Here is a 22,846-nt window from a genome sequence, read left to right as displayed (position 1 = left end):
AAGTTAAAAATATATATATTGCATGATTCCAACTCATGTGAGGGACCTGGAATCTTCATGTTCACAGAAGGTCAGCAGACCGGTACCCAGGGCTGGGAGGGGCCCGGGGAGATGGACATTGGTGATAGCCGCTGGACAGCATCTCTCTCCACTGCAGTGTCTCCAGGTAAATTTAGAGAGAAGAGAGAGGTGGCTTCGACCCTGCATCTGTCATGGCCATTTGAAGACCAGTGTTGGCTCCTTGCAGGTGTGGGGGGTCCCCTGCAAGCGGGGACAGGTACTAGCATCAGGCCAAGGAGGGGGGAGCCCAGGCTGCCAGGGCACCTGCAGGCATGCCCTCAGTTCCTGACCAATCCTGCTGCTTCAACTTTGGCCCGGGGGGAGTGCTGGGATTTTTCTGTTCCAAAGTCTCAGTACAAAAGCCTCAGGGGCACTAAGCCTGGAGAAGGAGGCGGAGCCCAGGTTGGTGGAAAAGATGCAGGAGGTGGCCCTGGACCCCCAGACTGGAAAAAGTTGGGAGAAGGCAGAGAAGCTGGTGCGTCACCATCCCCGGGAGCAAGATCTGGGGTGACTTCTGCCCTCTGCTGCCTGGAAGGAGACTTGGGCTGTGAATGTCCCTGGGGCTCCCGGGTTTGATGCTTAGCATCTGCTTTTGTAAAACAGAGAACAAGCTGCCTGCAGCCAGGTCCCCTCGGGGCCCAGTAGCCACTGGTCGGTTTCTCCCCCACCCCCCAGGGTGTTCTTAGTGCTGGACTCCAGAGAGAACAGTGTCCAGAAGGCCCCGGCTGTTGCTTTAAAAGAAAGTGTTCCTTGGAATTACAAAAGCTAGATTCTCTATCAACGCATTTTTTAAAAATAAAAAAAAATAATAATGTGGGAAGGCTCAGGTGCATTTCTTACTTTTTTATTTGCAACGCCTTCAATGTGTTTTTGAAAATAATAAAACAGTGATTTATTTCTCACTTGCTCCAGATTCAAGAGCCCTTATGGCTTTTGAGGCTACATTTAAGATGAAGTAGCTTTGGCAAATGGGAAGAGATGGAGGAACTCTAATGAGGTGTTGTCAAGTTTACCTGGTCTGGGACAAATGGCAGGATAGAGCCCACAGGCCAGTGACAGGTGTGGGTCTAAGGTCCCTTCCATGGAACAAGGAAGGCCAGGCACATTCCTCTGTGTCCAGAACTATCTGCCCCACTGCAGAAGAGGTATGAGGCAAGAATCATCTGGAGCCTACCAGGGGCTAAGCCCAGGGAAGTGGGCCACGTCTGCCCACGAGCCTCAGTGCTGCAGACAACCCGCCTGGAGGGCACAGCTGGGTCCCCTGTGTGTGTGTGTGTGTGTGTGTGTGTGTGTGTGTGTGTGAGAGAGAGAGAGAGAGAGAGAGAGAGAGAGAGAGAGAAAGTGAGGACTGGTATGAGGATTGCAAACGGCCACCTCGCCACTAGAGATGCATTCAGAGTGTCTTAATGGCTACGCAAGAGGTGAGTACCTGCACCGGCTCTTAAAACCTAATTTAATGCTCTAGTATTAATGGCTGTTTGTTTAAGGGACAGTAAGTAGCCCAGCAAATCCGAGAGGCCCCTCTGGCTGTTCTCTGCTCCATGCTCATGCCCAGATACTTGTGGGTTTTTAGAATCTCAACACATTCATCCCAGCGAGAGGTGAATGGTTCGTCACCAAATAGAGATGGGATCTGTTGCCATGCAGAGATGGGACCTTTAGGCATTCATCCAGGACTAACAAGGTGCCTGCACAGCCCTCCCTGTCCACGTCCACAGAGAGTCACCAGGAGCAAACGAGGCCTTTGTGGTGGCTGACGCGGTGGCTGAGCTCAGCCAACTCAGATGGAGTCTCCAGGGCGCCTGGCATTCTCAACTCAATGATGTCCCCTCCAAGACCCCCAGGGAGGGGCTCAAGATGCTGGTACAGGGACATCCTTTGTGTCAGTGGGGGGGGAGTCCTGAAACAGCTCCTGGGGCAGAGTGGGGAAGCGGGTGCCCAGGGGCCTGTCGGGGGCACCCCATCTCATGCCCTCTGTGCCAAGAGAGATCACCAGCGCTGTTGGTGGTGCTGGGAGGGGACAGCCAGGTTGGGGAGACAGCTGATCCCTGTGGAGGGGTTTCTAGAATAGAGGAGTAAGTACAAGTCCGCTCCATCCCCTCAATTTTGTGTTTTTGTAAAAGTGGTGTGCTGTGGCTGCTTGCTCCTGGACACAGGAAGTGCCCCAGGTCAGGCCTCTGGATGCTCAGGAGCTGGTCTCCGCCTGCAGGGCTGGGCCTGTGGAGCCCCAGTCCCTGATTTGGCCAGAGGCCCCTGCCAGTGGGAGGGTTTGGTCATCCTGCAGGGGGCTTGGGAAGCAGGGCCTTTGGACGGGTGGGCAGGGAGCAGCCCTGGAACAGGCAGCCAGGGGTGATCCTGTCCCTGCACTGACAACCTGACTGACCCTGGCCAAGGCACTTAGCCTCCCTCTGCCTCCGTTTCCCCCCTGAGAGTGGGACTGCTGGGAGGAGCAGGGAGTCCTTGTGCCCAGGAGTGGGGTGCTGTCGGAGCACACAGATCAGGGAGCCTTACCCTGAGAAGGCCACCCGGAGCAGAGGAGTGTGGCCTGCAGTCTGAGGGCAGAGGGGAGCAGAGCGAGGCCTGCCACCTGCATGCCCAGCATGTCCATCCAAGCCACCTTCCAGCTGCGAGGGACGCTGGTGCCCACCTGGCCCTGGCACCTGCTGATGATACCTCACCAGGGTGCCGGGGCCTCCACTGCCAATGAGCAGCGCCCTGTCGCTAGCTTGGTCGGGTCACCAAAGGGCGCCTCCTGCAGCCCCAACGAGGGGAGGCACGTTGAGCGGACAAAGGCCCACGCTTCAGAGGACGCGCGTGCCCGAGTGCTGCCTGACGTGGGGCTGGGCGGCCGCCCGCCCTGTGCAGGCGGCTTGTTTCAGTCTGATCTGGTCACTCTGCTGGCCTGTGGGCAGAGCCGTCTGGCTTCAGGACCGGGAGCCAGGGCTGGAGACTCGATCTGGGCTTCATGAGCACTGGATTGGGAACCACCGCTCCACTCCTGCTCTGCCTGCAGCCGCCCCTCGGCCCAGCCCAGTGGTGAGAGCCCAAGCCTGGGGCCTGGGGGCTCTTGGCCTCACTCTGGCCACCGCCTTTCCCACTGTGTCTCATGGGAAAGGTGAGGGACAAGCACAGAGATGGCTGTCAAGTGCGAGGCAGCGGCTCCTGGGAACAGGCTCCTCCTCTTGGAAGGCACTGAGGCCTGGTCTGGAGGAGCGAGCGTGTGCAGAGGGCGGGTGAGGGTGCCCAGCAAGCCTGGCATCGCAGAGAACACAGCAGAACAAAGCAAACCCCCTGGCTGGGTGCACGCCTGTGGCCTGTGCCTGTGGACACTCTCTCCCCGGCAGCCCCGCGGGGCTCAGAGATCCAGACAGAAGAAAGCAATTTAACGTCAGCATCCACGGTAATATCGCTGAAAGCCAACGAAATGTCCCTACCCAGCAGAGCGTGGAAGACTCACCCTGGTTTGGTGCTAGTCCCTGGCTTCAAATTAGTAGACGCCTCAACTCTTCACTTTCTTTCTTTATCATGCTCTTTCTTATCTCTCATTTTTATATTTCAAAATTGTATTTTAATTCCGCCTCCCGCCCTCTCCCACGTGAAGTTGTGTGCCGGGGGGTGCCAGGCCTGCCCACCCGCGGTGGCCCTCATCTCTTCCTGTTGGGGAAAACGGGAACCGAGAACCGGCAGAGCTGGTTTCCCTGCCACACAGGCCTGCTTGGGTGGCCCTCTTAGGACAGCTGGAGAGACACAAGCCACCTTGCTCCGGGAGCCTGCCCCGGTCTGGGCTGCTCCTGGGGACCCAGGACCTACCCACAAAGCACTTAGAGACGCCCTGTGGGTGGGAACCTGACAGCAGGTGGGTTTGCACTCATGGGAAAGCCACTCCCGGGAAAAGGACCCCCAATTACCCCAAAGTACGACAGGGAGAGGGTGGCCGGGAGGGGGGAGGGGAGAACACGCCAAGAGAGGAACAAACCTGAAGCAGACACGTGGCGTCCGCCCTGCCCCCAGGAGGTAAAAAAGCCTTCCGCCAGTCAGCAGGAGATCTCAAACCACTTCTCAGACACAAAGGCCACAGGGATGAGGTGCCGGTCAGCAGAGGAGGACCTGCGGGACAGGGGTGGGTGTGAGTGTCCTTTACGGACGGACGGATGCTGTGTCCCCAGGAGGATCCCGAGAAGCCACGGGTAAGGGGCCTCTGGCCTGGCTCGGGAAGGGACGGCCCCTCTCGGGGCAGGGAGAGTTCTACCCTCACCCACAGACACTTCCTTCCGGCCTGGAGGGCTGCAGCACACAGGCCCAGGTGTGCGCAGACTCTGGCGTGGCGCTGGAAGGCTGGCACCCCACGCTCAGGCTCTGCCCAGATTTCAGTTTGGAATTGCCGGGGTGGGCCTAGAGCTCAGCCCGTGTCTCTGAGGCAGGGATTTGACGTGCCTCACTGACCAGGAGGGGCTTGGGCAGTGGCTCCTGATTTCATCACCTTGGAGCCCAGGCCGCTGTGTCCCAAGGCCAGTGACCTCCAGCAGAGAGCACCGTGGGCCAAACGCAGAACCTATTCCAGCCGTGCCTCTACGCAGGGCGTGAGCGTGCCGCTGTGCTGACCCCGCCCTTGGACTCAAGCATGCAGGGGAACAGCAGGAAAAACAAGCCCCTGCCCAAAGCCCCTGCCCAAAGCCCCCTCCCCAGAGGCCGGAGCCTGGGTGCTGGGCCAGGGCTCAGCCAAGCCAGTGCTTGCGCTTTCGGTGGGACGGCCTGAAAACCCCTCTGCTGGTTCTTTGTGAACACAGCCCCCTGGAAGGCCAGGGTGTCCCCAGAGAACTCCCCAGATGTCCACGTGTGAGAGCAAAGTGGTTCAGAGCGGTGGCTCTGGGTCCTCTGTGCAGGGCTGTCCTCCCCTGGGTGGGAGGAGGGCGCCTCAGGAGAGACTACCCGGGCGCCTCAAAGCTACTTCAGCAAGTCCCACTGCAGCATCGGGAGCCCACGGAACCACGGACACTAGAGGTGGCCCTGGCAGCCAAGGCCCTGCCTCCCTGCCCCCAAGCAAGTCAGAGACAGGGCGGGTGGCTTCTCCACCTTTCCCCAAGGCCACCCCAGGTGAGGCTCCTGGGTGAACTCTCGGGAGTGCTGGGGGCGGGTCCTGGCTGCCCTCCCTGTGGGGAGGGGACCCTCAGGGCAGTCTGGGGCCTGCTCCCTTCTCCCTGAGGTCTGTAAGTTGTTGGGTACTTTTCTTTTTAAATTTACAAAATGATGCATGCGGGCTGCTCACTTAAAAAAAATAGCTTATTGATATTTTAATTTAATTCTGGACAAACCTTGAGAAGCTGACTCAGGGTTTCTCCAACACCCCAGGGGTGGCTGGAGGAGGTGTCTTCTTTGAGGGATTGATAAAAAGAGCATTCAATAAGCCGCGTCTGGACTCTGATTGGCATCTGGTCTTTCTGCCCCACGTGCTGCTGATGCTTACCGCCAGGTCGCAGAGACCTGACTCTGGGCAGGGCCAAGTCTAACGTGTCCATCCTCAGGAGGGACAGCTGCATGGCTGGCTTTGAACCCCAGGGTGACGGGCACTGCCTGCCCCACGTAGCAGAGAACGCAGGGGAGCCCGCGGCTCCTTTCCCTGCCACACCTGGGGATTCCCACCACACTGCTGTTCCCTGGGGGAGGCGACGTGCCCATGGGTACCTACCACCTTCCTCCTGTTTGGCCAAAGTGGCTGTCTGCGTTGCTGGCCCCTCAGTGGTCTGTAGGGCCACCTGACCTGTCCAGGGGCTGCAGCGGGGCCACAGCCAGCGCCAGGGTCTGACCCGGGAGCAGCGCGTGGGACCTGCCCACACTGAGCTTACCGGTTCCCGTTGAACGTGGACTTGTACTCCCCCGAGGGGTGCAGCGTCTCGTCGGTGTACACGGGCACGGACGCCCGGACACACTCGTGGGAGCACTGCAGCGTCTCGTTGTAGGCCGTGAAGATGTCCATGCTGCTGGGCACCCGGGCCGGGGTGAAGTCCGTCAGGTTCTGGCAGCTCTCCTCCTGCTGGTTGGTCTTGCGCTGGTGGCTGTTCCTCCGGGTGTTCCCGCTTTGGGCGCAGCTAGGAGAGAGAGGGCTCGGGTGGGGGGCAGGCAGGGCCCCACCCGCCGCTCTCTCGAAGCAGGGTGGAAGCGTCCCTCAGGCACGAGGCAGACGCCATTTAATATTAGATGGTAATTCCCAGCCTCTTCAGAAAGATCAACCACAATCAAGCCATCAGCGCTTTTTTAAAAATATAAAATTTGAATTTTAAATATGGCCATTAGCTCCGGAGCGCGCGCGGTTGGTCGGCTGAGAGGTGGGGCTGCAGGCCTTACTGAAGGATGCCAAAGGACCAAGGTCCCACAGGCACCTCTCAGCATGCAAACTGGTGGTGCTCGCTGCTGGGGGGCCAGATGGCGGGGGATCCCTGGGGTCCAGTCGGGGATGGACCATGTGACAGTCTCCAGAGAGAGTTGATAAGGAGGGGTTCCCCGTCCTCAGCCCAACCAATTCACAAGCCAGAGAGGAGCCTGGTGCCTCCTTCGTCCCCGACAGGGTCTGCAGGGGCTCTCCGGCTTGTCGTCCTCGGCCTCATCCCCCTCCCTGGATCTCAGGGGTTTGCAGAGGCCACTGAGGGTGAGCAGGGGACTCCTGCCCTTGTTCATGAAGGCAGGCACTGCAAAGGCACTCAGTGGCCTCCTGCGTGCCCCTTTAAGGACAAGTTTGCGAGGAGGTTGAGTGGGTGGCTGGGGGACCTTCCTGTAGCTTGGGGAGCCAAGGACACCCCTGTGGAGTCTGTCTCCCTGTGTCCCCCTTTTATCCCCAGAGCCCGTGTGAAGTGAGGGGACACGCTGGGCGGGGACCCTGTCTTCTGGAAGTCCCACTCACTCCCCGGCTCTGCCTCCTGCAGTGGGCTCCCCACCCCAAAGGAGAAGGCGAGCACAGGGCCGAGGCCACAGAGGAGGCCCCTGGTCACGGCCCTCGCCCCCTGGTCATGGCCCTCGCTCCCTGGTCATGGCCCCTCGCCCCCTGGTCATGGCCCCTCGCCCCCGGGAGGTTTTCCCAGGACTCTGGCGTCTTCCTGCAGACCAGGTGTCTACGAACCGCGAGGACAGCTGGGCCACCTGCCACAGAGAGGGGCTACACCCTGTCTCCTTTGAAGGCATGATGCCCTTCCCAAGAGGGCCCGAGGGGTTTGTCCTGCTGGACGTCCATCTGATCCAGGGGTTTTAACCCCGGCCTGGGCCAGCCCTGCCTGAGAAGCTCCACTGCTTCAGGACAACCTGTGCTGTCCTCGTCTCCTGCCCCCGAAGACAGGTGGGGCCCCTGGGCTGGCTGCAGGAGGCGGCAGCCTGGAGGCCAGCATCTGGGAGGGGCTGCTGGTTGTGTCAGACCCCACCAGTAGGTGCCTGGCTCTCCTGCTCCAGTGTCTCCCCGTCTGTTTCACGTCATGTCTGCAGGCTGCCGGACCTGGGCCCCAGCTGCTCCACGGAGGACCAGAAGCTCTAGTGCTAGCTGGAGGCACCGTGGCTGCGGGTGGCTGTGGGCGGCTGCAGGTGGCTGTGGGCGGCAGGGTCTCCCAGCAGCTCCCTGGTGGCTCAGGAGTGTGTCAGGAGTGCGTACCCAGTAAGGCCGGCCTCAAAGTAGGCCACTTTCCAGGAGGGACAGGTGAAGGCAGGCTGCCCGCGGCCAAGCGTGACCTGCTTCAGAAACAGTGGCCACGAGAGGGCAGGGGAGGGGCTGGGCAAGGCTGGCCGGCCACTGGCCACCCAGACCGTGAGCAGGTGGGGTGGTCCCTGCCTTTCCAGGGAAGGGCCTGGGGGGTGATGAAGTAGGAATTGTGCTGGGGGCACCCCCAGGTGCACAGGGATCCAGGAGCAGAGCTGGGGCGGGGGCAAAGGTGTCCAGGGAAGCTGAGTCCGCGGCTTTCTGCTGCCAAGGAAGCCACAGCAAGGCCACGTCATGGAGCAGTCTCCGCCTAGCCGGCGGCCAATGGGCCCAGGCCAGGCTGCGTGGACCGTCCTGCCCCAGACGGGAAAAGGACACAGAGGCTGCACCTCCGAGCCGGAGTCGACAGGTCAGCGCCTCGCTGTGCACACCTCCCTGGGGACCCCGCAGCCCCCCATTTCCAGGCCTTACCAATTTTTTAAGACAAGAGTTGTGATGAGGGCAGCGATGACCATGATGAGGGAGACGGTGATGGTGATGATCTGATGCACAGCCAAACCTGGAGGAGGAGACAGCGTCAGGGCCGCGCTGGGGCTCCCGCCCGGCTGCTCCCGCCTGGGTCAGGGAGGGACGCTCCTGGCCTGGGCTCGCAGGCCCTGAGCCAGGACTGGCCCCAGGCAGCTGTGTCCTTGGCCTGCTGCTGTTACTGGCTGCAGGAGGGCCCCAAGGAGACCTTCCCGGAGGACCTCCTGCCCCCCCTTGCACCTGAGTTCTGCTTCTGAATTCTGCACCCATGAGCATGGTGGGGGGTGTGAGGACAGGTTTGGTCTAACCCCGAAAAGGCCAGGGTGGCCCAGGACCTGACACAGATGGTCTGCCCTCCCTGCCTGTCCCTCTCTCTGGTGGGGGAAGGAAGGCGGGTGGGCAGTGGGCTCAGCAGAACAGACGAACAGGCTGCTTCAACAGCAGGACAGCCAGAGCCTGGCCAGGAGCTATCTGCTGACCATGCAGGCAGATGCCTGAAGACAGGGCTTCCCTCTCCCTCCTCCCAGTGCCCCTCCACAGGAGCCAGGGGCAAGGGAGAGGGGCAGGCTGGCAGCAGCTCCTGCCTCTGGCCCCACCCCAGGCCCGTCCTTCCTAACCACATCTGTCACAGCCTTCCTGGGACATGGACACTAGGATCATTCCTGTCCGAGTGCTGGGCCAGGGCCATCTGAAGGTCCACCGCCCTGGCTCTGTCCTTCTGTGGTTGGCTAGACCTACATCTGGGGAGCTGGAGGACAAAGGCCTGCCCTCCTGACCCGCTGATCTGCCCTGTTCTCAAACTTGTGGGTGCCCACCCTGCCTCCAGGGGGCACCCAATCTTAACGCCCACTCTGCGCCCACTCTGCAGAGAGCTGCCTGTCACACCTGACCAAGCAGGTGGGCGGGGCTGAGAGCACAGGTGCGTGTTCCTGTGGGGCAGATGGCAGAGTGTCGAGATCTCTCTGGTGGCCTCCCAGAGAGCCTCACAGACAGATGTTACCTCTCTGCCGAGAACGATCTCGCGTGGGAAATTGTTGATAAATAATTAAAATTGTCACAACCGGAAAACGAGCCCTGTCTCCCCCCCCCCCCGTGGGGGCCACTGCCGTTTGTCAGGAGGGATTCCCATTCCCAGCCCACGGGACAAGCACCACCAGGGAACGAGCAGCTGACGCTGGAGTGTCAGGGCGCAGTTCATTCATCTGCCACGCACCCGCTCACCATCTGTTTGCTGTGCACCTTCGGTGTGTCACACGGTGCCAGTGGTGGCCCTCTCAGCCATGATGCCCACTCCTAGGGAACAGCTGCTTGGGCACTTGCCGGATTCTCTGCTAGTTCTGACCCACAGCCTTCCGTACACCTGTGCCCAATCTGTGGCACCTGCTGTGACCCTCCAGGTGGGTGAGTTCCCCTCCCTCCAGGGCTGCCAGGTCAGTGTGCCAGCGGGGCTGAAAGCTAAGCTACACTGCAGGCACCACGCTCCACCACACCCAGGTGAGTGCTCCCCCACCGGGTTCCCTGAGACCGGACAGAGACCTGTGGGCAGAGGAAGTGTTGAAAGGACGCCGTTTAAGGGACAAGCATGGAGGGTGTTGCCTGCTCAGTGTCCACCTACCCTCAGTCCACACCCTCCCTCAGCCTCGTCAGGACACAGCCATGCTGCCAGGAAGAGGACGGGCCTATCCTGTGTCTGAGCTTCCTGGGATGAGGAGTAGGCTGACGTGTGGAAAGGGAAGGCAAGGATGGCAACTGTGTCGTGCTGGGGACATTGTGGTTATGGTGATGGTAGGATGACTGTGATGATGGTGACAGCAATGGTGGTAGTGATGGTGATGATGATGTGATGGTGATGATAATGAGGATGGGATGATGATGATGGTGGTGCTGATGATGGTGATGGTGGTGGTGATGATAGTGATGATGTTGATGATGATGGTGGTGCTGATGGTGATGATGGTGATGGTGGTGATGGTGATGATGGTGATGATGATGGTGGTGATGATGGTGGTGATGGTGATGATGATGGTGGTGATGATGGTGATGGTGGTGGTGATGGTGATGATGATGGTGATGGTGATGATGATGGTGATGATGATGGTGATGATGGTGGTGCTGATGGTGATGATTATGGTGGTGATGATGCTGATGGTAATGGTGATGCTGCTGCTGATGATGGTGGTAATGGTGATGATGGTGGTGATGATGGTGATGGTGATGGTGATGGTAGTGGTGATGATGGTGATGGTGATGGTGATGATGGTGGTGATGATGGTGATGATGGTGATGGTGATGATGGTGATGATGGTGATGACGGTGATGGTGATGGTGATGATGATGATGGTGGTGATGATGGTGAAGATGATGGTGGTGATGGTGATGATGGTGATGGTGGTGATGATGGTGATGGTGGTGGTGATGATGGTGATGATGATGATGGATGATGGTGATGGTGGTGATCATGATAATAATGATGGTGATGGTGGTGGTGGTGATGGTGGTGGTGGTGATGATGATGGTGGTGGTGGTGATGGTGATGATGATGATGGTGGTGATGACAACAATGGTGATATTGTTTGTGATGATTATGATGACTATAGTGATGATGATGGTGATGGTGGTGGTGATGAAGGTGATGAGGATGAAAAGAAAGATGGTGATTTCACTAATATCATCATCATTCCTGTCCCCATCATCATCCCTATCATCTTCATCATCAGTGTCATCCTGTCACCACCATCATCAACATTATCATCGTCACCGTCATTGTGATGGTGATGGTAGTGATGACGATGGTGGTGATGAGGAAGGCAAAGGCACTGATGGTCAGAGACATGCTCAATGAGCTATAGCAACAGTCCAGTGTGTTCTTATCCCATTTATTCCTGGCACGAGTCACAAAGGTGGACACCGTCATCACCCTGCGGAAGGGAGAGCCATCGGGGAAGCTGGTGCGACTTCTTCCCGTTCCGTGGGATCTGCTGCTTCACGGCCGCACTGAGAGCAGAGGTGTCCCACCACCTTGATTCCCTTGCAGTTAGCCCAAGGGTGTGCTCAGCTGGTGGGCTCCCTCCTCTTGTCTCCACGTAGAGGCCGCTCCTCTCCCTTCCGGGGAGCTTCTACCTCGCGGAGGCAAACGCACAGCCCCGCCCTCTCCTGCGAGGGAGGCCCTTGAGGAGTGCTTTCTCCAGCTCGTGCTCGGGGTCAGTTCCCACAACAAGAACTTGATCTTTCTTGGTCTAGAGCTGCCACACTCTCTGCCAACACTGAACACATACAGAGCCCAGAGCGAAGAGGGCAGGGTGAGCCACAGGGAGCTGCAGGATGGACGGAGAGGCCAGCCCTCCAGAGGCACAGAGCAACCCCTGGGAGAATGGCGTGCGTCACACGTCGTCTAACATCTCCTGGGCCACAGAGGGAACCTCGGTATCTTGACCTCTGATTGCTAAGGAAGCTCTTTGTTGGGTAGAGTCTCGGGGGGGGGGAAGGCTCTGGAATTCTCAGAAAGGCAGCGGGACCCTCAGTGTTTAACTCCCTGCCATCTCCTGGGGTGAGCTGGGAAGGCATCCATTTTCCTCTTCTGAGGAATCAAAGAAACCAAGAGCAGGAGAGGGGAGCAGCTCCTGACCACTCGGAACAGAAGCCCAGCTCTTTGCCAGAGGCCCGTGTGCACCTGGGGCCCCTTATAAAGGACCAAATCTTCCTGATTTATACCTGCTCCCTTCCTTGGGCATGCACAATACCTAGCATGGATCTCGCAGCGGCCGCTGAATGTCATGTTATTAAACTTACAACTGAGAAGTCCAAAAAGAACCAGGGGAACAGGAGCAAAGACGATGACGGTATTTCCAACGTCGGCTTGTTCTGGGGGCCTTTCCCCCACCTTCCACGTGAATTCTCTCCCTTGCACTTCCCAAATTAAAATTTAGAGGAAGCAATGTGTGGTTAATGGCCGGAGGAGAGAGTCCGGACGACGAACGCGATGATGAACGGCTCTGCTTCTTGAGTGGATGCTTCTCCACGCTGAGCTCCACACAGTGGTGCCACGGGCCCAGCCTCCTCCTGTGCTGTTCGTACCCGCCTGACTAACCAGGAGCCGAGGCCTGGACAGGGAGGGGCACTTTCTCCTGGTCACCTGGCAGACCCAGGATGAAGGGCAGTTGCCTGCTCTGGAGTCACTGAGAAAATCAAATAGCTAAACCCCAGCCCAGCACATCGCAGCCAACCTTTGTCTGTAATTGGTATAGATAAAGCACACTCCTCATGTACTTTGCTTGCAAAAACCCCAGCTTTGTGTTTCTAAGTCTCACACCTGGGCTTTGACGGTCCTCGGTTCCTGCATAAAACGCCACAGCTACGAGAAGAACCTACAGACCCTACCTATGGTCAGGGAGGGCAGAGAAAGACTGGGTTTTTTGGAAACATGATCCTAATAATATTGGCAGGAAGCAGTTTGGAATATGGAAAACCCTAAAGGATCCATCATCCCTTTCTCTATCTGGAATGCTGGTTGCTAGTCAGAGAACTGAGCATGGTGTGAGAAGTTGTTTGTTGTCTGAATCATCTGTCCAATCATTTGGTCCTCTCTAAATGCCAGGAGCCACTTCCTTATTGGTGTTGAGTCCCTTACTTCTTCATGTGGATCCCAGACAACTTTGTCGTAAAGGACCGGACAGTAAGTATTTCAGACTTTACAGGAAATATGGTCTCTGTGTTAGTCAGCTTGGCAGTACTACAACCAAATACCCGAAGCAGCTAACTGTAGAAAGAGAAAAGGGTTTTTTTTAGCTCACAGTTTGGGTTGTTCTTGGTTTGGATCTTTGAAAGAGTTTGAAAGTTTAGTTGAAGCACCGCTGGGATTCAAATCCCCGATCTCCTGTTCTAGACCTTCTCAGGAAGGTGCCATGCCTTGGTGTAGATCTTAGGGTCTCATGCGGAGAAGGCTTAGCGCCCGGCTGTTGGTTCTATGGGGAGCTGGAGGAACCTTCAGAGGTGGAGACAGGTGGAAGGAGATCAGTGGGCTGGGCTGTGCCCTTGAAGGAGCGGTGGGGACCTCAGCTCACACTCTCTGTACCTCCAGCTGCCACCAGGGGAGGAGGTGGCTCTGCCCACGCCCTCACGTGACCTTGTGCCTCACCACCTTCCCACAGTGAGAGGGACAGGCAGCTGGGACGGAGACCTCCAAGACAGTGGCCAAAGTAAGGCTTCCCTCCTGTCAACGCCGGGTTCATCTCAGGCCCTTTCACAGAGGCAGAGAGCTGACCAGCCCAGAGGCCCCAGGTCATGGCCCCCGCCCGGGCTCAGGTCTGGGAGGCTGGGTCACACGGCAGATGGTGACGGGAGGTGCACACACGTGCTGGCAGATGGCTTTGGGAGCCAGGGCAGAGAGGTTAGGGCCCCACAGGCCCCATGTCCCCAGTGAAGCAGGACCTCCCATGGGCCACCCCTTAGAGGTTCACGCCACCACCCTGGGGGGACCTCCCTGGGGGGAACTCCAAACCCACGAGTCACACACCACGCCCAGCCCAGCAGGCTGTCACAGCTACTCAGCTGCTGTCCTGGTGCCAGAGTGGGCCACCGACCACATGTCAGCCAACGGGTGTGGCTGTGTCCAGTAAAACTGTGTGAACAAGAGCAGACCCCAGCGCCAGACCCCAGTTCAGACGAAGAGCCCCAGTGGCCTTGCTTATAAACCAAATAGAACTACAAATCTGCTTTCCATGATCGATTAACACTGAGACTCAAATTGCCGCCTTTTGGTTTGAAAGATGAGCACCTTCCTGGTCATCTCCACCCGGCCACTGTCTGCTGGGATTTCCACTGGCCGCTGTCAAGACGATTGCAAAGACAGCCTTTAACTTAGGGCCAGCCCACAGCGTGGGGCAGTGGCGGCCTCACCCCGCTGAGCTGGACCTGGTGAAGCAGCCTGAGAGCAGACGGCTTCGCATGACGGCCCCCGGCAGAACTCAGACGGACAGGATTCTTGATTTCGGACAACTCAGGAAGAAATTGGCCAGTCTAATCCCTTCACTGACCCTCCGGATATTTCAGCCATACCTCCCCCTCAATGTTTTGCATTGGCATTGAAAAGAGCTGCCTTTTGGAAAGGTGTCCGCTCCTGCATCCTTACCTGGGAGAGGACCCCACCCCACTGACCCTCCACAGGACTTTTCCGGCTCTGCACAGGCCTGTCCTCAGGAGGAAGTGCCCAGGGCTGCCCTTTCCCATGGCATCTCTATCCACACCTTGAACACTCTGGTGAGTCTCTGGAGGCCGCTGGATCACACAGGCAGGAACACCTGTCCACCAAGCCTCCTGACCCTGGCCAGGCAGCTCGGGAGCCATCTTCCTGCCAGCTCTCAGGAGGGCTGTGATGAGGCCGACAGGGATGTCACCTGAAGGGCACATGCTGGCCACAGTCCCAAGAGAGGAGAAGCACCCAGCTCTCCCCTCTCCACTTCCAAGGTCGACACTGAATCCCATCGAGAAGCTCTTTGCCATGCAGACCTGGTCCTGGAGCCGGGAGCCCGCTGTGTGAGGATCTCGCTCCCCTTCCTGACAGGTGTTATTGCTCCTGCTAATTTAGGGGCTCTTTCTGCTCCTGGTAATTGCCACTGTATACTAATGTGCTGGGAATCAGCTGCCATCCTGATAATGAAAAATTATACCCAGAATAATGGATGGGGACAGATGGATTACCAAGCTCTGCATCAATCAATAGGGCTTTTATGGTTATATTTGTGGTGGATTGTAATAAGATCAGGCCCCGAAGATTGATGTGGAAGTTCGTCATCCATCTCTGGGCCTGAATGAGGTCTTATTAAAAGGAGCCGGATCAAACCCGGGCCACCGTCCACTGCAAAAACAAAGCCACGGCGAGCTTTCCCTTCCAGCCCGGGAGGAGGTAGGTGGCACATTTGGCTGTCACGCTTGGATGGAGGCGGGAGCAATGGCTCTGGAATTTGCCAAGGTAAATGGATGACAGTTCTGTGCTTCTGGCAGCTTATTTTACAACACAGGGTCTCACTTGCCTGAGTGATGGGAACAAAGACCCCCAGTCACTCAGTGCCAGGCTCTCCATCTTGCAAGGTGGAGTTTGATAGGCGAGAGGTGACGCCGTGGACCCCCAAAATGCCAATTTTGAAGTTTTCAAGGAAAATTAAGGCCACTGGCTTCTATGGCAGGAACACCAAAAAGTGTGCTGTTTTTTTGAGTTACCTGGCAGAGGCTTCCCAGGGCTAAGTCTATTCGTCACACTTCTCCAGAGACGCCCAACAAGCAGGAGATGCACAATATTATATTACGTCAAATATGCAGATTTACGTTTAAAAGGAGACTTACGGAGGGCATTGGCTCTCGGGGTTCCAGGAGCCAAGAGGTCCCGTATGTGCCATCGGCAAGCTAGAGAGCCAGGAAAGCCAGCGTGTGGTTTGGTCCCGTCACAAGAGCTAAGAAGGAGGCATCTGATGGTGTGAAGCCCAGGCCCAGGAGGAGAGTGGACACTGCTGTGAGTCCCAGAGTCTGAAGACCCGGGAAGCAAGACCTTTGAAGTCCACAGGCAGGAGAATGTGGGCGTCCCAGCTCAGGCAGAGAACGTCCCTTCCTCCTCTGCCTGAGTCTTCAACTGACCCAACGATGCCCACCCGGCCTGGGGAGGGGGTCTGTGTTCAGTCCACTGGTGCAAGGGCCCATCTCTCCCAGAAATACTGTTTACAGTGATCTCAGAGTCCTTCAGCCCAGCCAAGTGGACTCACAGAACTGACCACAGAGGGTGACCCCAGCTAGGGGGTGCTTCAAGCCTGGACTAGCCTCCACTCCTCAGAGGTCCCTCCAGCTGAGGACAGGGTCCCTCCCAGGGAGGAGGCACCGCTGAGGGAGGCTGCGCTGACATCTCATGGGGCAGTCTGCGTCACAACCGCCCAGCGAGAGGGGACCTTGGGGGACCACCCACCAAGAACCAGGGCCAGCTGGAGCCCTGGCCTCACTGGGGGCTCCTGAGGCCGTGCCTGGAGACACTTGGTATTCAGAACTGGGGCTGGGGTGGTTCTGCCGGCATCCAGTGGGTCGAGGCCAAAGAGGCTGGTGAGCAGCCTTCAGAGCGCAAGACCAGCCCAGGGAAGGGCGCCGCCGTCAGCACGCCGAGGCCGAGCAGCCTCCGGTAACAGGGTCAGGGGTGTCCCTTGTTCGCACCTTCTGTGGCCTCAACCTGCAAAATCTGAGCGCTCTCTTGCCCCCTGCCCTTCACACTCCTTTCTGCTCCAGGCCTTCCTTTCTGAGCAGGGTGGGAAAGGCCGCAGGAGAGTGGCTTCCTGCAGCTAAAGTGACCCTGACTTCAGGGCACAGGGCCAGGTGTCCCCACCACCAGGGGCTGCAGACCACGGGGAGGGCCACAGGGACCTCCTCAAGGTGGCCCAGCGCAGAACGCAGGCCAGGCACTGCTGGAGGCGCGTGCAGAGCTTAGAAAAGCCACGGAGCCCGGAATTCTAGCTTCTTGCAGTTGGAGGACACAGATGAGATTCAGCCGTGGGAAGAAGAGCATGGGGCTGGGTCCAGGAGAGAGCCGGGGCAAGCTCTGATGGCCCTCCAGAGGGCTGTGGGCAGCGCTGACAACCCGCAGGGGATATGGCTAATGACCCATGCTCACCTGAGCCTGGGTGGCCACAGCTGTTGGGGATTAACATGCAGAGATGGTTGAGACCTGCACGGCTGACCTAGGCATCCAGCCCTCCACAGGCCACCTGGATCTACAAGGCCTAAGGCCTTTATCTGGCCTGGCCCGAGGCTCCCAGGTAAACAGAGACCTTACCATGCAGGACAGCCTCCCCGGAGCCTGGAGCAAGGACATTTTAGGGCAGATTGATCTTTTTCTGCACATAAGACACAGCTCGTGGGAGACTCAAACCCAAGCAGGCCCCTGCAGAGCCCGGCTCCTCACTCCTCCCTGCACAGTCCCCTGGAGAAGGTGGTCCTTTCTCCCCGAGGCCGTGGTAGCCTGTCCGAGAGAGACCCGGGGATCGCGTAGGCCTGGTGCTGGCCACGGGCACTCACAGTCCCGACTCCAGGCTCAGCTAGGACTGTTGTCTGTGGGTTGGCCACGTCAGGAGCGCTCTAACAGGGAGACGTCTCTGAGCAGCGTCACAGCCAGGAACACAGAGAGCTGGGACCGTCTTGGCAGAAAGACCACATGGCAGCCAGCTCCGAGCCTGGAGAAGCCACCGAGCCACTGCCACTCCTCAGCACCGTCCCTGGGGGCCAAACTGCAGCTGGAGCTGCCGCTCCGCCTGAGGGAGGGGCCTGGCCTGGGGGCACAGTGAGGGGAGGGACGTGGCGGGCAGGAGGACCTTGGGGACCCGTCGACTGACGGAAGGCTCTGCCCTCCAGGCTGAGAAGCTCTCCCAAGGCACCTCAGGAGACCCTCCCAGGAGGCCAGAGCCCTCACCTGTTTGCCAAGGCCGGAGCCCGGCTCTGAACACACACACTTCTCTGGCACCTGGGGGTCGAGCCCGTGGACAAGCGGCTGAGCTTTGCTGGGGTGGACTGATTGAGTGGTGCACCCCAGAACCCACGTCCACCTAGAACCTTCCAGATGCGCCTTATCTGGCAGACTTAACTACTTAAGGATCTCGAGATGAGAGCATCCTGGATTTAGAGTGGGTCCGAGACCCAATGGCTGGTGTCCTTACAAGGGACCAAAGAGGAGAGGACAGAGACACAGAGGAAAAGAACACACGGCGATGGACGTCACCTCTGGGGTCCTGCGGCCACAAGCCAAGGAAAGCCAGAGGCCGCCCGAATCTGGTCGAGGCTGGAAGGATCCTCCCCTGGAGCCTACAGAGGGAGGCTGGCCCCGCGACACCTTGTGAGAAGATAAAGGCCCGGTATCTTCAGTCCCCCGTTAGTGGACGTTTGTCCCTACAGCCCTGGGAAGATGGCGCATCTGCTGGGCTGGGTTTTCTCATTTGCACATAAAGGACAGGGCGGGCATCTGCTCAGGAGACATGTTGACCTTCAGCTCTGCACCCCGTGATGCATGGGGGTCCTCATGGGGCAGCTGTGTCCCCCAGGGTGGCCCTGGGGCTGGTTTTTAGAGTCACACCCCCATGTCCTCCAAGGAGGTGATGAAATGCCCATTATGATGGTGGCCCTGAGAGGCCTGAGGGCTGGCCCACTACCTGAGGTTGTTGATAAAGTTTTATTGGAACTCGGCCCTGCTCTTTCATTTCCGTGCTATTCCTGCAGCCCCTGCCGCAGGGTGGAGCTCAGCGGTTTCCCAGATCACTCGGCCACCAGCCTAGAACACTCATCTGACCCCTGAAGAAAAAGTTTGTGACCCTGCCCTAGAGGACCCCAGAATTCGGGTGGGCACTGTGGTGTGGGGTGACTGTAGGGGCCGGGAAACCTTATCCTGGGCCTCTCCCTCTGCATGACCACAGGCCTCCCGAGGGTGCAGCTGGCCAGACCACCCTTCGTGGGACACAGGGAAATGCTTGGCATTTCTGAGCTCAAAGAAATGGACTTGAAAATGGGTCATGAACAGAAGCCAGCCCGGGCACTGCTCCTCTGACTCCCAAGGGTCAGCTGGTGCCTGGCAGCTGGTGGGGTTCAGGGAGATGCTCCCCTGGCCGGCCCTGCTTCCCAAGGCGGGGTAGAGGGGGGATCAGGAAGGTCCTTGACAGGCAGCATCTTCCTGGAACAGAAAGGTCAGCGGGTCCCAAGGGAACCCCAGAGCCCTCAGCGAGAGAGGATTAGACTCTAAACTTCTGGGCACCTTCCTGTCCTGAGCACACACGGGCTGGACGTATGGCTCATCTGGTTTAAGAGCAGAGCGGCCGGGGCTTGGACCTGCATCCAGCAGCCACGTGGGGATGACCCACTTCTCTCACTTAAGCCCCAGCAGCACTTGAACGTGCTCCATAGGTGTGTGCAGGACAGCCAGCCTCACCCCGTGCCACAGAGGGCAGGGCAAGAGCGTCCCACGCTTGGACAGCAGAGGACCTCCTGTGGTCATGGCACCCCTGCTTGACGGCCTGGGCCTGGCAGGAGAGCTCTGGGTCCACCTGTCAGCTGCAGAGCCAGCACCTGTCCAGCAGAGCCAGCACCCTGTCCCTAGGGGCTACATTTAGCCCATAAATAGCAAATCAGTGCCTGAAAAGCGGTGAGGCTCAGCCTCCCACGCCAGGCTCTGCCTCCCTCTCAGACCCATGGCGTGTGATCTCACTGGTCCCCTTGTGCAGACAGTGCCCGGTGCCAGCTCTGGTGGGCAGGAGATGCCCTGGTGGGAAGCTGTCCAGAGTGGAAGCCCACACTAAGTGTGAGCTCAGAGTGGCTCCGGCCTTGGTTGTGATCTTGGTGGAGTCTCCACAGAGGCTAGAGGCTCAGGTGGACGTGATTGTCCTGGTGGTGGCCCGGAGCAGACCCTGCAAACTGGGTCTAATCAAACAGAAGGCCTCAGGCCTCAGGCCTCGGAAGCCCACGGTACTCAGTGGCCAGTCAGGGGCTGTCTCCTCTTTTTGTTTGGGGCACTTTCTAAAATCTTGCTGTTTCCTTGACACCAATGACGCAGGGGAACCCAGAACACAGGACGCTGCCTCCCTGAGGCTTAAGCCTGTCACCAACTTTTGATCCTGGTGCAGGGTGGACAGGCTGCCCAGCAGCCCCCTCTGAGAGGAGCAGATTGAAGCATGACCCTCACGGTCAGCACATACAAAGGGAGGGACAAGGGATTCCCTGACCTGGCCAAGTGCCAGGAGCCTTGGCAACGGCAGTGAGAAGATCCCTCCTCTCACCTCCTGGGGGTCACAGGTAGAGTTGGGACAGTGACTTCCATGGTGGACTGTGTCCCCAAAGTCCACGTGTTGGAGGCTAAATCTCCAGATTCACATGCTGGTGGCATTGGGGGGGGGGGCTCTGGGAGGTCATTAGGTGTAGATGAGGTCATAAGGTAGGGACTCCCCGATGGCATCAGTGGCTTTGTAAGGACAAGGCCTGAGCTATAGGACACTGGCTCCGCCTACCACAGGACACCCTCGCCTGCTAGGGGGCAGTGGGAGGCCCTGGCCAGATGCAGCCCTGCACTTGGACTTCCAGCCCCCAGAATCCTGAGCTAAATGCACCTGTGTCCTTCACAATTCACCTGGCTTCAGGTGAGTTTGTAACAGACATGGAACATGGTTAAGACGGCAACCAATGAGATAATGAGCTCCAGGCCTCCCTGGGCTGCCTCTCCTGGTGTGAAGCCCAGGCAGGAATTAGAAGCCATGCTCTGACTCCACATTCAGGGACACCAGGCCTCGGATGCAGCAACCCAATCCATCAGTGACAGGGTCTCTGACCAAACATGAGTCAGGCTCCGAGACTCCTCCTGGGCCCATCTGTGCACCCAAAAACCCAGACTTGCCAAGAACCATGCCAGGTAGGCGAGACCCCACCCCCATATCGGATCAGGTTCCCCACCCTCCAGTCCCCCTGGGAGGTGTCTGGGCACCCTGACCAGCCTTTAGTCCCCCTGGGAGGTGTCTGGGCACCCTGACCAGCCTTTAGTCCCCCTGGGAGGTGTCTGGGCACCCTGACCAGCCTTTAGTCCCCCTGGGAGGTGTCTGGGCACCCTGACCAGCCTTTAGTCCCCCTGGGAGATGTCTGGGCACCCCGTCCAGCCTTTAGTCCCCCTGGGAGGTGTCTGGGCACCCCGTCCAGCCTTTAGTCCCCCTGGGAGGTGTCTGGGCACCCTGACCAGCCTTTAGTCCCCCTGGGAGGTGTCTGGGCACCCCGTCCAGCCTTTAGTCCCCCTGGGAGGTGTCTGGGCACCCCGTCCAGCCTTTAGTCCCCCTGGGAGGTGTCTGGACACCCTGTCCAGCCTTTAGTCCCCCTGGGAGGTGTCTGGACACCCTGTCCAGCCTTTAGTCCCCCTGGGAGGTGTCTGGGCACCCCGTCCAGCCTTTAGTCCCCCTGGGAGGTGTCTGGACACCCTGTCCAGCCTTTAGTCCCCCTGGGAGGTGTCTGGGCACCCCGTCCAGCCTTTAGTCCCCCTGGGAGGTGTCTGGGCACCCCGTACAGCCTTTAGTCCCCCTGGGAGGTGTCTGGGCACCCCGTCCAGCCTTTAGTCCCCCTGGGAGGTGTCTGGACACCCTGTCCAGCCTTTAGTCCCCCTGGGAGGTGTCTGGACACCCTGTCCAGCCTTTAGTCCCCCTGGGAGGTGTCTGGGCACTCCGTACAGCCTTTAGTCCCTCTAGGAGGTGTCTGGGCACCCCGTCCAGCCTTTAATCCCCCTGGGAGGTGTCTGGGCACCCCGTCCAGCCTTTAGTCCCCCTGGGAGGTGTCTGGACACCCTGTCCAGCCTTTAGTCCCCCTGGGAGGTGTCTGGGCACCCTGACCAGCCTTTAGTCCCCCTGGGAGGTGTCTGGGCACCCCGTCCAGCCTTTAGTCCCCCTGGGAGGTGTCTGGGCACCCTGACCAGCCTTTAGTCCCCCTGGGAGGTGTCTGGGCACCCCGTCCAGCCTTTAGCAAGAGCCCTGCACTTCAGCTTCCCCAGAGCGCCTGCTTACAACACCTCCTCTTTGGTCCTGTTCAACCACTGAATCCCCTGCTCCTGGGGAAGCCCCAGCTGTCCGTGCCGTATTCAGAGTGGACCACAACCTCTTCCCCACCACAAAAACCCCACCTCGGGGTTCCGGACTTGTCACCATCCGCCAAGTCCTGAACCAAGGCCCCCCCCAGGGTTCCACGGGTGTCCTCGAGGACTTCTGCCCCATGTCACCACACTCTCCTCCAGAGCCAGAGGCAGACCTGGAGGGTGCAGGGTCCAGTTGCCCTGAGCACACCCAGAGCGGCCAGGAGGCCAGCTGCGGGCCTCGGCCTTGAGCCCACAGGCAATGCCAGCAGAGCACAGGAGGGACACATCCACCCACACTGCAGCCACCAGAGATCTGGGGTGGGCGGAGTGGGCCACGCTGAGCCAGCACAGCTTCCCGCGGGTTCCCTGAGGGTTCCGTGAGGGCTTCCAGGCGGGGCAGAGCGTAAGGGCAACAGCCATCCTACAGAAACCAGCAAACAGATAAATAGGCCTCTGAAAGGCCCCAGGCCCCTCCCTTCCCATTGTCCCTGGGTGCCCTCTGATGGCCCTTTGCCCACCTGGTAGCAGTGGGCAGTGTGTCCAGCTGTGCTCAGGGCCTCAGGGAGGGGCATGTGGTGAGAATCGCTGTGCCCCCACTGCCCACTCCCAGGCCAGCCCCCGCACCAGGCCAGCTGCTGCAAGTCCTGACGTGAAAGGCCCAGGACATGGCGGCCAGGGGCAGTGTCCCCAGAATGGCAGGCTCCAGGCTGGGACGGGGTGGCGGCAGCAGGGAGGAGGATGGAGGGGTGGGACGCCCAGGGAGGGGCAACCATGACGGAGAAAGAACCAAACAGGAAACACCCCCTGATGCTCAGGCGCCCCCCCCCCATGACATCCTGACCCTCGTTTCCAAGGAGGCCCTTCAAGACCCCAGACTGGGACCCGCCAGAGGACAGACTGAAACACAAAAGTGATTCACGCTCAGGCTGGAAGATCAGAGGCCAGCAGTTCCTGTGAGTTTGGGATACAGAAAAGCGTCC

General features: G+C 58.9%; 1 protein-coding gene across 1 annotated transcript in view; it reads right to left on the bottom strand.

Moving 5' to 3' along the window:
• Positions 1 to 22,846, bottom strand: part of Ajap1 (adherens junctions associated protein 1) — a 93,162-nt gene that overhangs the window by 1,024 nt on the left and 69,292 nt on the right. Inside the window, exons 3-5 of the mRNA XM_026386140.2 lie at positions 8,207 to 8,294; positions 5,904 to 6,146; positions 4,037 to 4,167 (exon numbers count right to left, since the gene is read on the bottom strand). Of these exons, the coding sequence (XP_026241925.1) occupies positions 4,095 to 4,167; positions 5,904 to 6,146; positions 8,207 to 8,294 (404 nt within the window). The 3' untranslated portion in view covers positions 4,037 to 4,094. The remainder of the gene's footprint in view (positions 1 to 4,036; positions 4,168 to 5,903; positions 6,147 to 8,206; positions 8,295 to 22,846) is intronic.

The sequence above is a fragment of the Urocitellus parryii genome, chromosome 11, assembly GCF_045843805.1.
Source record: "Urocitellus parryii isolate mUroPar1 chromosome 11, mUroPar1.hap1, whole genome shotgun sequence".
Taxonomy (NCBI): domain Eukaryota; kingdom Metazoa; phylum Chordata; class Mammalia; order Rodentia; family Sciuridae; genus Urocitellus; species Urocitellus parryii.
The sequence above is the reverse complement of the archived record's forward strand: the minus strand, read 5'-3'. Positions and strand labels throughout refer to the sequence as shown.